The sequence below is a fragment of the Anastrepha obliqua genome, chromosome 3 (genome assembly GCF_027943255.1).
Source record: "Anastrepha obliqua isolate idAnaObli1 chromosome 3, idAnaObli1_1.0, whole genome shotgun sequence".
Classification (NCBI taxonomy): Eukaryota; Metazoa; Arthropoda; class Insecta; order Diptera; family Tephritidae; genus Anastrepha; species Anastrepha obliqua.
This window is the reverse complement of record NC_072894.1, coordinates 73,396,437-73,415,242: the sequence shown is the minus strand read 5'-3', so window position 1 is coordinate 73,415,242 and position 18,806 is coordinate 73,396,437. Positions and strand designations below refer to the sequence as shown.

General features: G+C 33.7%; 1 protein-coding gene across 2 annotated transcripts; it reads right to left on the bottom strand.

Annotated features, from left to right (window-relative positions):
• Nucleotides 1-1,316: 1,316 nt before the first annotated feature.
• LOC129240230 (venom acid phosphatase Acph-1-like) lies at nt 1,317-18,520 on the bottom strand. 2 transcript variants are annotated; one of them, XM_054875898.1, is made up of 8 exons: nt 18,506-18,520; nt 10,232-10,398; nt 8,296-8,394; nt 6,901-6,984; nt 6,513-6,671; nt 3,943-4,128; nt 3,514-3,855; nt 1,317-1,751 (listed from the first exon to the last, which is right to left on the bottom strand). In XM_054875898.1, the coding sequence occupies exons 2-8, from the start codon at nt 10,385-10,387 to the stop codon at nt 1,569-1,571; spliced, it is 1,209 nt and encodes a 402-aa protein (XP_054731873.1). In that variant the 5' UTR covers nt 10,388-10,398; nt 18,506-18,520; the 3' UTR covers nt 1,317-1,568. The 2 variants fall into 2 exon arrangements, with proteins under 2 accessions (XP_054731873.1, XP_054731872.1); XM_054875897.1 differs by lacking the exon at nt 18,506-18,520 and adding an exon at nt 18,261-18,470.
• Between the last annotated feature and the right edge of the window lie 286 nt (nt 18,521-18,806).

Genomic DNA, 18,806 nt, shown 5'->3' with positions numbered 1-18,806 from the left:
TTACCGAAACATTTGAATTATTGAAAAAAGTTTGTGATGATGATTGTTTATCTCGTGTCAGAGTTCATGAGTGGTTTACACGTTACAGAGATGGTTGCGAGGACATAAATGACAATAAACATGCGAAAGGTCTTATTAATAAAAAAAATTTAATGATTAATTTTGCACCATCTTGTACAAGGTGACGCAATCAAGGATACTGTACTTTCTCTCCTTAGTTATGCATTTTATCTTCATGGCGCAGAGTTCTCTGTAAAATATTTAGTTCTGGGTCATAGCATGATGCTAGTCGATTCTATGCAATCAAATCTTTGTACGAAGTCTTACTATTTAGATGCCTACTGAATGGCCTACAATTATTCGGAATGCACAAATCCACCCAGCGCAATACAACTGCGTCAAATAAGGCCATGCTGAACTTAAAAACTGGAAGTTATTTGCACATTTTTTAATATCCAACAAAAATAGGTTAAACTACAAAAAAAAAAAAAAAATCAAGCTTAATTAAAGTTATGTATGGGTATGATGATGATTCTGAAATATGCTCAACTAAAATTTTACAGGGTATGAAATTTTATGTAGGTATGAAAACATTGAATAACTTCGAAAAAAAAAAAACTGATTTGTAGTGAGGTATTTTTATTTGGTTTGGTTATTTACAATTTATTACAACAATCAAGTGGCCACCTTTATCAGCAATCACAAACTGCGATCTTTTTTCTGTGTTTGTCATCACCTTTTCAATGGTAACCCTTTCGGGGCTTATAGCGTCGATTTCGGTTGTTTAAAGGGGCGATCCATAGTTGAAATTGTACTGAATTGATGTATCGAAAACATGTATGTTGAAGTCGATCGGTTGGTAAATGACAAAGTTATTCAGCGTTTACATACCGACATAAAAGAGTGCGCACCCTGTACATACGATGTTGTCCACAAAAAAATAATAATTTCATATTTTGCTAATGCAAATATTAAGGACTTACTTTCTAAAATAGCTTTTAAAGGTCTCGGCTCCACTTCAGCTTCGGTCTATTATACCATCCAAGCATTTTCGACAGCGTATAAGGATTATATGTATATTACCACGGCTGCATAGTAGAGGATTTTAATGTGACTCACTCCGACTCTGCTTCAGGAACTGGTTATATCGTAGATACGCCACGCATCTCTGACAAACTTTTTCGTTTTACAAGAATTAAGCGCACAAAATGCATAAATAAGCGATCAAGCCGACATGAATGAGAGATATAATAATGACCCCCATACGCGTGGTATTAAACAGCCCTCCCAAATATAGTTTTTTAAATTAAAGTCACTTTCCACCTTGTCAGAGGCCTCTTAAGACACATATTTTTCTGATATGCCTTTTTAATATATGCTTGATTTTTAGTTAAGTTAGCAGGAAGGAAAATTTCGAAAAATAGTTTATATTTAAATAGTAATTTATACATCAATTTATCTAGTGTACCTATATGGTAAAACTTATACATAAATGGGCAAATTAAATAAAAAAACAATATTCGCACAGTAAAACCTATAAATAAGAAATTAAATACCAATTATATCACTTATGGCCCTTTGAGTGGTGGCTCTGTAAAATCTTCATTCCTTGACTTGCAACGCTCCTTATCAGCCTCGGTTGGAATAACATCTTGACTTAATTTGATTAATTTGTCCAAAGGACATTGGAAATCACAGCCTGGTATTGTCAGCTTCTCAAGTGGTGCTTTTGCATTACTACGGAAGTATGTCTAGAAAAAACAGAAAAAGAAAATAAAATTGTAATTAATGGTGTAGGTGTTCTTGTAACCCAAAAATATGGAGAATTTTGGTATGGAACAAACAATTATGGGAAATTCACTTTTAAAAATCGAAATATTGAATTTTAAAGAGTGCGCAAGACAAAAATAAAAGGTACAAAATTAATCACCTTATCGGAAGATTTATAATTTTTGCAAATCATAGTTGACACTTGGGAACTATGCAGCTGCAGTGTACAAACAGACAAGCAATCTAGTGTCTAAAGGTCAAAATAAAGATTTCCAACATTCAAAATATATTTTTTTAGTAAGAAAAATCTTAATGACTGGAAAAAGAAATAGCAGCAGTGCTTTTTACTATTTTTTGTTATGTTTAGTAATAGCAATTATATAATAATAACAACAAACTAAACTAGGCAGCGCTGGACTCTTGGGTGGATGTAGATTTTATTTATAACGCCGTACTCAGAATACGAATAATTGGAAAAATTGGTATTACAAGCCAAATTACAGAATAGATGCTCTAATCGCCTTTATGCGGTAATGTAGTTTACTGACAGTAATTGTGTCGAACACAGCGTTGTCAATATAGGATTATTGCGTATTGCTGTATTGGAATGCGAAGTGTTAGTTAACAATGCAAAACAATAGGGTTCCATACAATTTAATCTTTAATACCCAAGGGCCAAGAATGCACGGTTCAGTAAACAGATGCAGAAGTTTTTTTCATTATATTTTTATATTTCAAAAGTGCTTTTAAGGTACTGTTATATTTGGCATTTTCTTCTAAACAATAACATGCCTTTGTATTTAGTTTGGAGAGAGAGGAGCCAGTTGCTATTGCAGGAGTGCGGAGAGTTATGCTGAGTTTCGAGGTGATTCGTTTACGGAATTTAGAACTTTATTATAGCTCTATGTGGGTAGGTGAGAGGCGGTGCTATTTAGAGGGGTTTCGTACAAGTTACAATATATGACCTTAAAATGTTTCATAAACCAGTTGGAAGCTGCTCGGGTTGTATTAGGTGAATGAAATAATAAAATACACGCGCGACTCGCTTAAACAATTAGAGCCAAAGCACAACTTGCACGAGATTGTGCACGAAATAGACAGGCAAACGAATTGAGGAATATCGAAGTTACGGAAAAGTTGTAGTACAAGTTAAATAACTTGAATTAAGTTTCAGCAAATTTAATTTCTATTAGTCTTTATTTTTAATTGCTTGTAAAAAGGTAGTGTTAATATTCAGATTTTAAGCCGAACTCTCTTTTCAAGATTTTTATTTTCATTAATTTTAAAAATTAAAATAATTGAAATATGGGAAAATAAAAATCATACGTGGAATATCTACATTATCACACATTTTCAAATGATCAGGGTATGCAATATAAGGGGAGAGCGACTTAAGTAATATAAGGAAGTCAACATTGGTCTGAAAACTATGGAAACTGTCAGAAATTACAAAGCAAAGAGAGAGCGTCAGGCATGAAGAATAACTCACACTTGTCGAATATTTCTTTCTTAGAAGTATGACCTTACAAGAACGCCAATTGTTAACCATCATAATATATGGATCACAAGGAAGTATTGTTATTCTACTTGCTTCCAACGAGATCGAAGTGAAGGGATGCTATACTATTTCTAAAATTAAAGGAACCAAAACAGGGTTTTATTAGGTAAAAATGCTGGATATGAATTTCAAACTTCCATTGCAAATTGTATACATACATACATAAATTTGTAATATTTACTTACCTCTACATAATACTCTCCGGTATTCTTATTTTTGTGTAATTCAAAAATCGTCATAACCGAATATCGAGGCAATTGAGGCTTCCATACTTTTAATGCTGATAAAATATTTACCACAGTGGTATCGTGACCAGTGTAAATAAATAATTTTCTCTTATTTGGCTGAAGTTCGCCATTACGCTTTTCCAGCATTTCGGTAAACATTTTTTTTAAAAATGGTCCCGCTTTTATCTTTTGCATTTCCGGCGTATAAACATTGTAAATATAACTTTGATCGGTTAGAAACTGCATTTGCTGGGGAAAGTAAGTTTTGGTCCATTGAGGTAGTTGTAGTCCAAATTCTTGCTAAAAATATATTTAAAAAAATTTTAATTTTCGCAAAAAGTTATTTAACTTTTTATATTATATTTTTATAAGAGAGTAATTATTTACCTCTGCTAAAAGTGTTAAGTAGAGCGATTGTACATCTTCTGGCTGAGTTATATTTAGTCCTGTTAAAGCTGTTAACTCGCTGAACATACTGAGGTACGGTTCAATTTCTGCTCTCACATTTGGCAATTCTAAAACTTCTCCTAAAGCCTCGAAATAACGCGGGCAAGGCGTTCGCACCAACAGCAACTATTAAACCAGAGAAAAAATTTCCGAAATTAAATGTCACACATAATTATAATGATTGGCGGAATTTCAAAATAAATTTTCTGGGTATCATTGTTGTTTTTATTATATGTACTTACACATATGCCTTACTAGATACAACGCACAAAAATAATAATTACAATTATTGAAGCTCAGATTACAGTGGGATCGAACTTGACTTTCTTAATGTTAGCGTTTTTTCCATAGCGGCATACACATTGCGCTTTTCGCTGACCTTGCAGCTCGTGTGGTGTATTATTTAAGTTCAGCCAGACTGTGTAAATTTACGAGTAATTCTGCTGACTTAGCGCCTCGTGTGAAGTAAGGAAATACTTTAGTGTGATCGACCTATGTAGCTCAAGGTTCGCTGGATACGAGTATATTGTAAATAGAAAGGTGAACTCAAGATCCTATTCACTATAATTTATATAATCCATATATTTGGGGTTTTTAATAGGAACATAATAGATTTCTTACGATATTTTCGGTACTCTCACCGACGCCTTGTCTGTCTGACATGGAAATCTTCATTAGTGAAAATGTTGCTTTGATTTTAATTTTTATAGCTTCCACAGCCTCTTTTGTGGGATGATTATTATAGCCCAAAATATAAGCAAGCGCTGTCTCAGAATTTTTAATAATCTTTAAAGTTGCTCTGTACAGTGAAGTGTTTACATTGACAGGTGAATAAAATTTGTCTGGCCTTTAGCTCGCGAGCGAAAAAAGCTTCTGTGCTTTCACATGTGGAAATTAAAGTTAACTTGGTATAGATTAACTAATGGTTTCCTCTTAAAATGCGTAATGGCGAACTAGGAATTGATATAAAAAAGCTTTTGCGAGTACTCAACACAGAGAGCGCCCAACTAAGGTCACTGGGCGCTACTTTCTTCGATATCCTGGGGCAGTGCGCCAACCTAAATCCAATCAATCTTCTGCATTATATCAACAGGTCTAGCTGGCTGTAGATATCTGCCTGTTGGAGGTCTATTAATGGTATCAAAACGGCGCTTTTGGGCTACTTGAGGAGTGTCAGATTGGCACTTTAACCATTTCACCTACCTACCAAACACATTAGCGGAACTTGCATACATTGACATTACGCATAGCCAGAACGCCGACAAAAATTGTAATCAATGCACTATATTCAGATGTATTTTTTTGATAGTGTACTACGAAGCCAAAATATGCAGGCAATGGATAATGAAAAATAACATTTCTTTCGCAAATGCTACACGTAATTTTCGTACACACAAGCAGCTTTAACCCTTTTTAGTTTATTTTTATCACTCTCCCTAGTTCCACTATTCCAACCTAGAAAAGAACACCAAAAGGAGATCCAACTAAAACTGTTATAAATTAATTGTGTATAGATCTAAACCAATGGTATTAAATTAGTTTCAATGGTCAATAAGACGATACATTTGACTCAAACCAGCAAGTTTACCGATATAGGTCTTAGTAGGCACCGTGAGAAGAGTTTCATGTTGTTTTAACAGAAACAAGATCCGGCTGGATTTCATGTTGAAGAAATTAAATCTTAACGCTCTAAATAGCCGGCCATTATGCACCCTGACATTTTCATTTGAACTGAAACAGTTTTTCGCTCAGGAAACCAAGAAGTATCATACTATACTGGGGAAACAGTGGTTCAACCGAAGAGCTGAAGATCATCGTTGAAAGTGGCACATATATACACATACATAAAGTTAATTACAAAATCATCAAAACAAGTTTTAAGCTCGCTCTAATTTGTTACTGAGCTTCATACAGCTGATTTCCACCTTGGCTTAACTGCAGTTAGAGCTTAAGCGCATTTAAACTTCGAAGTTGAATGCCTAAATTCGCATGCAGTTGTTGGAGCATAAAAGCTCATAAACTCGTTTTTAGAGCAAAATGAACTCAACTTGGGTCGCTTAACAGAAAACGTTATGTTAAAAGAGATATTTTTATTATAATAGAAATGTAAAAAATGTTTCAATATACTTTCAAGCACAGCCAGAGCCTAACTAAAAAAGCATTTTATGGTACAAACTTTGAATAGGAAAAGATGTTTTTTTTTAGTATAAATTTATATTATTTGCAATAAATGAAGTAAACAGTGAAAACAGTAAACTGAAATCATAACCCTATTTACATACCGCTCTGTTAACAAGCCTTAAATGAAATCATAAATTAACTGTTTGTGTTAACACTATCGCGCTATAGCGACTATTTCTGAAACTTAACGAAAGCACTTAATTGCACTCCGAGTATATGTAGTTCTTAGTCAATCGTAGGTAATTTTCTAATATCGTCAAGTAAGTTACAAGTTTGTTTGAACATAAGTTCTCAATGTGCTTATTTAAATATAATATTAGTGGGCTTACCGTATCATCGTTGAGTGGCTGTGAAAATACCGGCACTGGTTGCCAATTATATTTTGGATTCCATTCCATGGCAGTATCCTTTGGGGGGAAAAAACTTGCTAATACCGTCTGCAGGGTCATGTGGGTGCGTGCAACGCCAGTCGCTTGTGCATGCACCGCCTGGAAAACGAAGAAAACAAAAATTAGAAAATTCCCTAGTTGGTTCAACGGCGTACTATAATAGAAACGCTCTAATATAACGCATGCATTAATTCATTGCCACCCAGCATTTGTGCGGAAAGGAGAACATTAAATGCCAAGCATTGCATTGCTTTTCGATTTTTAAAAATGTCACACTGCGGCATTGTACTTAATTCCGGTATCAAGCACTGGGCTGACTTTTACCTACGTCTGGGTGGTAGTATGGCGCCATAAAGTCTGCATAACGCTTGCGCATCCACGTTCCAATGCCAAATAGCTCACGTTTGCCATTCTGCATAGGAGGCAGGTTGGTGAGGACATTTTTGTTAATAATGATTTCCGTAAAATCCATTTTAGCACCATTTAAAAGTCAATGAAAAATAACAAAAAATATTATATTAAAAAATAAAAGTTTGTTAGTTAAAAAATAAAGCAAAAATAATAATAAGAGAAAATTTAAATTTCATAAATAAATAAAACGTGTCTGACTTAAGTTATCAAAGTGTAGTTATTTTAACTTTCAATGATTGTTTTCAAAAATGGAATAGGAATGCATTTTCTGAACTTTGAATATTTAATTTAAATGCACAGATTATTTGATCGAAGTAATGTGAATGCAACGTACTTTTATACATATACGAGTATGCCTGGGTAATCTAGTGAAAATGCAATTCCGATATTTCATATCGTATTATTGGAAGTCAGTTTGTCCAAATATTTTTCATTCAAGGTGATGACTCTGGAGCAGCTGATTTTGTGTATTGATTGCCAAAGTGGCCTGCTTCTTCTTAACTGCTTTGTTTTACATTCTTATGGAAATTCAGACATTTTTACAAACACAAATTACATGCAAATGCTGTTGTTGCTCAAGTGCTATCAACTTTAATAGATTCGTCTTGGATTCTAGTATATTAAGCAAAAAATACAAAAATAATGATAATACAAATCAATTCAAATGTTAATAATAGGTCAAAAATTGTCTGTTGAAAATTTTGAAGTTTGGAGTAATATATTTTTAAAGAAACATAATTTAAAAAAAAAACTATAAGAAATCGAGAATTATTTTGGTTGGTTTTGTACAATAGATTCTTATATTCAAACCTAAGCTTGTGAGGTTGGAGTAGTTATCTTTAATAGTTTAGTAGTAATCGGTTTGTTTTGCTGATACACGAGTATAATGCGATAGGAATACATTCACTAAATATTTTTCTGTGGAATATCGTTCTACTTCCAAGTTTTTAAAGGTATCAACTTCAGCCTGGTACTAAATTATATTCAAATTTTGTGAGATAAAAAACTGCACCCAAAAAGTTCTAAAAAATCTGGTTACAGTGTTTGAAAATTTAATGAAGTTCCTTGATTTTTCACAAGTTTTTTTAAGGTTTGGAAAAAAATGTGTGTTTCATTTTTATTGTTTTTGTTAGAATATGAACTAATTTTTTGAATAAATTAACAAAAATGAAAGTAGAGAAAAAATATTGTGACACTCGCTGTTCATTGACATTTTAGCATAATGAGAACGTTTTATTTTCTTTCAGATACGCAATAATAGATAAACGAGTACATAGACATGGGTAGATAAACGTTTTTAACAACATCTTACATTGGTTATCTGCCCCCATCCAAATGGGGGGAATGTGTGATTAATGTATGGATCATTTGGATACGTATCAGCTGGTGTACGTGGGCCATGACGAAATACCTAGAAGACAAAAAGGCGAAGAAGATGAAAATAAATAACAAATAAATAATATGAAAATATTAAGCCTTTAAGTTAAAAGCCGAAGAGACTTCGGTTTTTTGATTCTTTACAACGTTTCCTGTAGTAGACTCAAAATGTTTGAAAAAATTCTAAATTCGGCAGTTGAGGAACTTAGATATACTAAGTTGTTCATTCCTCCTTCCTTTGCTATCAAAAACTTGACCGCACCTTAGGTAACAAAAATCTGCACTGCGTCTGCACTCAGTGCACTGCTGAAATACCTACCTGAAATTTTCAGTAGACAAGAAGACTTATTTTGCAGAATTGACGAGTCTCGGGACTCCACTCGAGAAATGAGAAATGGGATTTTGAGAAAATGTATGTAAATGAGTTAAGAGTTCCAAACAAATTATTTGCAATTTGGAGAATATTTTATGGTTCAGGGAGTACGCTGACAGATTATCTATATATATACATGATTAAGATCCTCATAAAAACTCATTTGCCGTTCAGAATCGGCTTAAAACTAAAAACTGTTGAGGGAGGAACTCGGGTAAATACGCAATTAAGACTTTAAAAGCCAATTATATATGTATGTAAGTATTAATTGGCTTTTAAAGTCTTAATTGCGTATTTATATATATATGTATATATATATATATGTATACCTACATACATATATAATTGGCTTTTAAAGTCTTAATTGCGTATTTACCCGAGTTCCTCCTTCAACAGTTTTTAGTTTTAAGCCGATTCTGAACGGCAAATGAGTTTTTATGAGGATCTTAATCATGGCAGAAATACATTCTGAGGTTTGTAATTGTCTACTGAGAGGCGGTTACTATTAGAAAAAACGTTTGATATTGCATGCACTGAGATACGAACGTATGCACTTCTGAATGGTAGCCATGCACCAACCCATTTGGCTACGGAGGCAGCCATTGATATATCAAATCTAATTTGGTCGTCTGGTATACCCATAAATCCTAACTTGAAGATAAGAAAACTGGCTCGTAATATTTGGACTCGTGACTCATAAAATTCGTTTGGTAGATTTTACCAACTTTCACAGAGTACCTGCCATAGCGCATGCCACCGAAACACCTGAGAAGAGAATCCTTATGTATCTATTATCCATGGGGTTGGCGCTGTAAAAATAAGGTACTGCAAAAAATGTAGGCGCGTATTTCCAAAGCTGCTGCAGCATCTGCCGGAACATTGAAGGGAAAGAAACTATTTTTCAAATCCCTGTAACTGTCCTGCAATATAATAAAAGTTGGATTTAAAACTGGTTGGTGGCAATAGATTTGAAAGTTGCAATGCGATTCCTCAGAGGCACTGTATGGTGCAACAAAAGTTGTTATTATAATAGTGAGCCTCTATTTTTTACCACAAGTAGGTGGAGGAATGGAGAATCTTTCAGCATTGCGAGGGAATGAAAAAGTATGACAAAAGCAAGAAAATAAAAACTTTCTGAATGCCTTAATTGGTAATAGCAAACTTCAGATCAAAATTATTTATTTTTATAAAAAAAAAATGGTTTATGGTCCAATCAACGAAGCTTCACTAAGCGAGGTTATCACCATAGATCTACACGCGTGAATCTATTGCCGTATTTAAAAATTATCAAAATTTATTTTAGTTTGCTGATTGTAAGTTTTACTTGTTAGTAGAGAACGCCATTAATTACATGTTCTTATGACCTTATATATATATATACACTTCCTTCACATCGGGCACTGCACACTATCACCAGTCAGAGATTCCGTTGAAAATTCGCCACAAAGCTATTTTTCAGTTTGATCAGGTATTTTGAGTTTATCGATTATCAACTTACCACATGCAATAATTCTAAAGTATCGGCATCAGCTTTTTCTATAGGCACGAATGAAAAAACGTTTGAGCTAAGCAAACATAAAATTAAAAAAACTACCGCCACCACTGCGCCAGTCATTGCTAGGCGGTGTTTATTAGAGAAATGTGTGCGCGACATTTCTGAATTCACTTTTATACGAAAATTACAAAACAAAATTAAAATTTCTATATAATTTGTTTATCAATGCTTATTTTTTAATATTTTTGTTCTCTTTTAATAAATGCTTTTCATTTGCCTGCATACACCTTCTACTTGTACTTGTACTTGTATATGTGTGCGTATATACATATATATATATACGTGCACGGCTTATTCCATATTCTAATGTACTGCTAAAACTTAAACAAAAGCAAAAAGATTGTTAATTAAACGCAGCTGGTCAAGGTCGTACCCGATACACCCTATACTCGCATTTTAGAAAATTGTATTACATATTTGAATAAATTTTAAATTGATTTTGCAAGTCTAATTCTGATGCACATTTCTGCCGTAATTGGCTGTTTGAAATTGGCTTCAATTACTTTTTTGTCCAATACGAAAACCTCACGGTCCGCGTGGTTTCACAAGCAACAGACTTTCTGAATTTATGCTCTTTGGAAATTGTTTTATTCTTCTTAACAGAGTTGTTATTGTTGTTATAATATAACAACAAAAATCATTTCCGTGAAATATTTACCCAATGTTAAGGGGCAGTCCTTAGCCTCCCTAGGTACGGGACGTTCCGATAATGTAGAACCGATTATAGGAGGAGCCCCTTAACAAAGTCGTTTTATTCTTCTTCATGCCAATAAAACAAAAATTAAATCAATAAATATTTGCAAAATGTTGATGAAGTGGCAGCCCTTATGGGGGTTTAAATGCGGGTCGTTCTGATAACATATAACCGATTGTCGGAGGAACGCTTTCTGATCAAAGGCACCTCTTGATCTGGTCGAAGAATTGATGTTTTCCATTAATTACTTCTTCAATATGCATAGTCGTTAAGAAGGAGCAGACATTTTTCTTGAAACTTCAGTTTTCGAAATAGCTGTCATGATATCTTAAAGACCAAAGAACTGATTGCTGTAACTTTTTGAATATATCAATAGTTCTAGATGAAATTAAAACTATTGTGATATATTAAAAACTTTTTTTTGTGAGTTGGGCCTTAATAAGTTAATAAATAAACAATAACTTCGAAGCTCATAAATAAAATAATTGACATGCCCGAGTGGTTTTGGGCGATTAAAGAAATGCGTGCCAGCTGTTTTTTCTTTCGCGGTCCATAAAAACCTCAAATGCTTTCTACACTTGGTCTTTCCCAGGCTAAGTAGACTTCCCCTTTCCTCTGCTACCATACGTATGTAGATATAACAACAAAAACTTTCAGAACGAGGGGCCTCTCACGCAATGTTTTTATTGTCCAGTTGTAAAGTATAATTTTTCTTTTTTGAAAAAGAATTATGCTCCACAATTACCTATTCAGTCCAACGCAAGGGTGATTCTTCATTAGATTTTAAGTCCGACATAGTTAGAGATTTTACTGCTGATTCTCAAGAAATCATAGCTCCATATTATTTTGAGATTTTAACTGTCAAAAGTGCCGTGGAAGTCAACGCCTAATGTGCCGACCATTTGTTTGGGAATACTCCGTTTGTCTTGTTCACCACTTGCTTTCCTTTTTTATCCAACGTAGAGAAAGCTGAGATTGTTGAAGGTGAAGATATATAGATTAGCTTATTCAAAATTTATAAGCAACATGTTTAGCTTGATTTTCTATGAATAGAATTCAGTGATAAGGTTTTCTACATTTGCTTTTACATAAATATGATAAGATTGGGGTCCAACATAGCTTTATACTATTAAATCTCCTCCTATGTCTATATAAAATCAGTTTTATTTACATTCTGTGCACTTTCGTGCCATTTTTATCAATGATCGGGGGCATGTATTAAAATAGTAAAAGTTCAAATGTAAATATGTGTGCACTTTCGCAATGTATGAAGCTCTTAAAATATGAAATAAGGTGAAGTGGTGTGACGTTAAATGTCACTCTCCCTGAAGAAATGACGTGTTTGTTACTATCCCACGCCGCTCTCCCTCCGCATACCGCATTTCCCGAACGCGACGGCAGTTTCGGGCTGCAAGTCCTGTTGGAACCATTATTTTTGTGTGCTATGTTTTGTATTATTTTATTGATATTTATATCAATGTTTTCCCAACAATGTTGGATGTTTGTAAAACTACTGCTTTTTGTATCTTATGATGTATAATTGGTTTGATTTTGAGATCTTTTGCGTTTTAATAAATGTGTTGTGGGGTAATCTAGTTGCTGAAATCACAAATGGAATTGTTTTTACAGTATTTTGTTTCCATATTCGTTTTATTTCTTTAGTTATGTCCTTATATTTTTAAATTTTTTCGAGATATTTTCATTTGGGGTACTGATTTCTATAAATGTAATTTTGTGTATTTTATTTATTACAGCAATATCCGGTATTTTGCTCATTACAGGGTGTCTCAGTATAGGGCATATTCTTCAATGTATAAAATGTTTCAAAGGATATATTTGCAATATTGATCTTTGTTTTCTGTAAAATGTTGTTTATTGGATTTTTGATGCATTATTTTTATTATTATTAAAAGGGGGCGGCCGCCGTAGCCGAATGGGTTGGTGCGTGATTACCATTCGGAATTCACAGAGAGATCGTTGGTTCGAATCTCGGTGAAAGCCCCTCGGCAGGCAATGGCAAACCTCCGAGTGTATTTCTGCCATGAAAAAGCTCCTCATAAAAATATCTGCCGTTCGGAGTCGGCTTGAAACTGTAGGTCCCTCCATTTGTGGAACAACATCAACACGCACACCACAAATAGGAGGAGTAGCTCGGCCAAGCACCTAACAGAAGTGTACGCGCCAATTATTTATTTATTTTATTATTAAAAGGGGGTTGACTACTGCGATCTGAATGTTCTATTGTGCCCCCTTCATGGATTCTGAGTATTTCTCTGAGCTTCCTTCCGCAATAAACTTTAGTATTTGTCCTATTTTAATGAGTTTTATTTTGTCTTCTGGTAAAATACGTTAACCCATCAGTGGTGGACACGACGTCATTACATGTTTAGAGAACCCGCAAATTCCTTTAGACTATATTGCCAAGTTAGTAAGATGATAAGTCAATCTACAATGCTCTGTTAGAATTTTGGTTATGATGCTAAACGATTAAAACAACCTATCATTGATTTTAATTGCAATATATCGGGTAAATTGTCCCAGTATAAAAATAAAACTTTTCGAAGGTCTATCAGCTTGCTTAAATTCCTAGTTTTATTAACTCACGCATAATAACAGATTCTAAATTTAGCATTAAAATAAATGATAAAATATTTTATTACCGCCATATCACAGCTATAAATACATTTTTACATCTTAGCATTGATCAATTCTAGACCACAGTCGAATACTTTGAAATCTCCAATATCAATAGGCTGGAGCCAGTTCAGAAATAGGTTTGGCTCTTTGCTCTAAAGACCCTGAACTGAGATACCACAAAAAATGTTGGCCGCCAGAAACTGCCTGATGGTTATATAATATTAACTGTTAAATTATTGAACGCAAATACTCAACCTTTGCTGAGTTATTTCACAAATAAACTCTTTGTCGGTCCGCCCGTCTCTGTTGACTCTGCAGATATATGTTGCATTATGCCGGTAACAAAAAAAAACTTAAAAACATCAACAGTGTTTCTAGTTACACAGTTGATTCCCGTACATCCTAGTTTGGTGCAGAATAGAGAGTAAACAAAAACATGCTGTCCCCAAGCCATCGAAACGCACAAAACTACAGCACAAAAAAATTTAAATTCCTTGTCCGGAACTTAGCTGCGAAAAGGCTGCTTTACCTTTGTTGTTGTTATTTCATATATTAGAAAAAAAAATCTATAAAGTGATCTTCAAAAAGGAAGTACAAGCAACCCTTATCGTCATCGGATCTACTTGAAGTATAGTCCTCAGTGGCCTTGTTGGCCTGAAAAAAATTTCTTAGCTTTTTATTGTTCAGCAGATTTCAAATGAATTTGTTAAAGCAGTATCCTTTGAGTGGGCCTTTCGCTTGCCGCCTTTAAGAGTACTCGCTTCTTGGCCTTATGGCTAAGAAATTTATTGAGTTATAGTTAAGTTCTATGGGGGGAGCTAATATTTTATAGAGGCTTTAGAAGCACGCAACTAACATTTTAGAGTTTTCACTTCAACATCCTAGCTGTCGAGGCCATACAAACAATTAAAAACATCAAAATCCAAGTAAAAGCATATTTCTATGATCCTCTGTAATAACGACGCAGCTCCTTTAAATTATACAGTGGATTAGATTGATTTTTCTGTGGAATATGGACATACTATACTTGTGCTTATTTGTTACTAATCCGACAGGGGCGACATTGTTGCAAGATATTATTGCTAAATTATGAAACACGAAAACTTTATTGAAGAAGTTATTAATATATGAATATACATATATATTTGTATGTAAACTACCACAAAAACAAAAATTGTTTATAACAAATGGATTCGTCTGTATCTGTTGATTTCAGTCTATGACATTAACAATCTTAACATTATATAATAAATAATATGTTAAATTCAACTAAAAATACCATGATTCAATCTTCACAACTGAACTGGGTAATAAAAAGTCTTCTGCAGGGTTATCTAAACACTACAAGGCACTATAAACCGAAACATGATCAAATGTTATACAGACGGATCTCCCACCGAGGAAGGTGCATAAGCAGATGTCTGCGGACCGATGAAAAAATACGGGAAAGCGCTGTGGAAGTGTATGCAATAGAAATGTGCGCTTACCTTGAATGCAACGATAACACCAGGAGTAGAGCTATCCTTACTGATACCCAGGCAGGGGTACCTGTAAGGTTCTCAACTCTTTCCGGGTTACATAGAAACTGATGCTGGAAAGTCTCACTGAATATTTTAGGTCAGAATAATCAGGTATGTATCCTATAGAGGAAGTAGAGGACAGGCAAGAAGGTTCTACTAGGACAGGATTTATCGCCGCAATTCTCATCCATGATAACCGATTTAAAGATTGTATGGGATCAACACAAGAACTCAAACAGGGTATTGTAGATCGAATTACCATCTTACTAACCTTGGAGTATACTCCAATGGAACTTGCAGGTTCTGCAGAGAGGAAGATAAAACCGCCAAGCATATTATTTTGACTATAAATGAAGCATAAGCGGGACAAACACCTGGGTAAATATATCTTACCAGCGAGGGAAATAAAACTAAATGATATAGGACAAATACTAGTATTTTATGAGGAATACTCTGAAGCTATTATTGTTGCCCAATATATCTTTCAGGTCACTGTGCTAAATACCCTCATTCCAATTTTTAAATTTATTCAGTCTATAAAGCTCATCTCACAGACTAGACAAAACAATTAGTCTGTGTATAATTAAAATTAATTTAATTTTTGCTCAAACTAATAATAAAAATAATCAAGAACGGACGTAAATACAAATAATGGGGAGGAAAAGTAGTTTTCTAATATTTTGAAAGTATCATTAAACTCCCAAAGAGGTCTAAAGATGAATTTTCCTTTTACATACTTTTTCAATTCTACTAGTATTGTATATATATGATATATATAGCTATAAATTAGGTTCCAAATAATGAATAAAAAAATACTTTTCTGGTAAAGGAACCCCTAAACTCATTTCCATAATTACGCTGGAAAGCTAATTTACTATAATATAAGACTTCGGAATCAAGTAACAAACATGATTTATAAAAATAAATGGCAAGACAACACCCAAGTCGATAAACTCTTTAACTTTGTCAAGTTTATCATTTAAGTTACTTTATATATAAGACATAATATTTGAAGATTTAGATATGGTCATATGGAAACTTGTTTCAAGCTTAATTTCAAGCTAATTTATTAACGTGACTCCACGTAGCGAGGTTGGCTAAACCTTACTGCAATTCCATGACGGCGGTCGCGTGTTAATTAAAATTAATTTTCTGAATATACTTCTGCATATAAAAATATATATATTGGCTTTGTATATTTTTTGGATAAGCTCTTTGTATATATTGTATATTTCAAGAATACTCGTAATTAATAGAGTAGATTAAAATACGTATGCAATTTATTGATTATGATTCAGGAATAGTTCTTGAAATTCGTTATGATTAGCTGATTACATAAATAAGCGGATCTCTTCAGTTACAGTTACTCACAATTACAGTCCCTCTGTATTTACCATAGTTATCTATTTGATTCTGAATGCTGTGCCCCGCATGCAGCCGAAACCAAAATTGACTAAATTTTCTTGGTTTCATAAGAATTAGTGAGTGCTACAATACTTTTGTTCAACACTCCAGAACCACTCCAGATTCATTTTGTAACTTTCGTTCGAGGAGTGCAGAGGTGCTGTGGGACCTTGAAGCCAAAGCACGAAGAATATTTTCAAATTAAAACAATTACGCAACTGCAAAAAAAAGGAATTGGTTTTATTGTAGTTGTGCTATACTTTTTAAGTATGGGCACGCCCATATATAACGAATAAGGAGAGAGAAAAGATATTATTATTGTATCAACTCATTGAGATATTAATATATAAATAATTGGAATCCAACAAAATCTTTCATAAATTATAATAATATCGGGTAATAAACAAAATAAAAATATTATAGAATTTATTACGCTGCCATTTCTTATATTTTATTTATGTCATGTGCTTGAGTTAAACTTTGTTTACTTTTGCCGGCAAATGCTTTAGTTTTTGTTGCTTTTTTAACATCAGGATCTAATAAAATAAGGGTACTTCATTATGAGAGATGTAACTTTAGATGGAGGGATCATGTGCTGTTTAGCGTGGATTCTTCTCTTTCACATGCAGTACATTTCGTTTATGTAAGTAAATTGATTTAGCCAGTCATAGCTTTCGTTTGCATTAGATTTCTTTCTTGTAACATCATAGAAATGGTAATTGTAACCAACGAGCAACAAATTGTGAAGAAATTTCAAATATAATTTGAAAAAACTGATACTGAAACTGAACCTGACGATCAAACTACAAGGTGGCGCAAAATTAATCATTCCATTTTTTTTGAATAACTTTTTTGCTGGATGGAAAAACATATTGCTTGCCTGCTTGTATGCTGCAGCTACCTAGCTGACAAGTGCCAATTCTGATTGACGTACGATCGAATTTGCAAAAATTTTAAACATTCAAAATAACTTGCACCATGTTATTATTGAACTCGGCGAGAGATTCACCGAAATTGTGGGACAACAAATGATAGGTTGTGCATACGGACAAGATGGCAATTTATTCGGTACTGTACGGTTTCTACCTATATTCTTAGTTGAAATTTGCAACATGAACCAAGACTTTAGACTGGCGAAGTTGTGAAGAGGAATAGGCACGTGGAGCGTTGTTGGGATAGGAGAGAGGTATATTTTGATAATAAGTAAATATCTATGCAGTAAATAAAAATAAATTTTTCCCGGAATTTGTATTATCTGGCCACACCACGTGCGATGGACTTGCGTTAGCAACTTTGTATGCCTCTTGAAATATTTTCCTAAACTTGTTTCATATGTCTTAAAAATAAGCGGTTCAAAATTCAAGAATTTAAATATTGAACTTAGCGTGGGGTCTTAAAACTGCATTAATTTATAAGGAGGTCTCATATGTACAATTATCTACTGTAGATTACCAACTGTAGAGTACGACTGCTTACATAACGGGTTTGCCCAAAATTTAGGCTTGACACCAAGCGGGAGCTATACAAGTCAATCCGTTTTTGTTTACAACCAAACATTTGGTTTCATAATTCGAACACGTCTTCCCTTCGCGTACACTTACATACATACAAGTCACGTGCGCTTCGATAAGCTCGCTGTTTAATTAACAATCTTATTAGCTTCTAACAGACGGTCGTTTAAAAAAATTACAATACATTGATAAACATATGTACATACATATTTGCATGGTTTACTAGATATTAACACTCTGGATTATACACCTGTATAAATTTTAATACATACAGGTGGCACTACGATATTTAATATCTAATCACTTTAATTAGCATTCTATGCTTTGCCTTTTTGTTTCATAATTTATACTTTTTTCACATTCAATAAGAGAAAAAACCCAAGCGAAAAAAACTCGAAATATTTTTTAGTAAATTTAGTGCGCAGCGATTGACAATCGTCGTTCCACGTACCTACTCCAACGTTGTATTACTGTCAATGGATAAGTGAGATACAACTAAAGCGCATGTGAATTGTTATCTTGGAGTTGATTGTACTGTTCTCTCATCATGATCTATTATATAGGTAGCTAAAAATGCGAGTATTGTATTCGAGTTGAACTCTCCGCTCAACTAAAAAATTCTTCGTTTTTATTCGAATGCGCCTTTTTTGCCAGCACCACTGCAATTCAACAAACGCAAGTGGGTTCTCTTTGCCCTTCAACTCTAAATTATACTTTTGTAAGTTGATTAATATTTATATGTAAATACATCT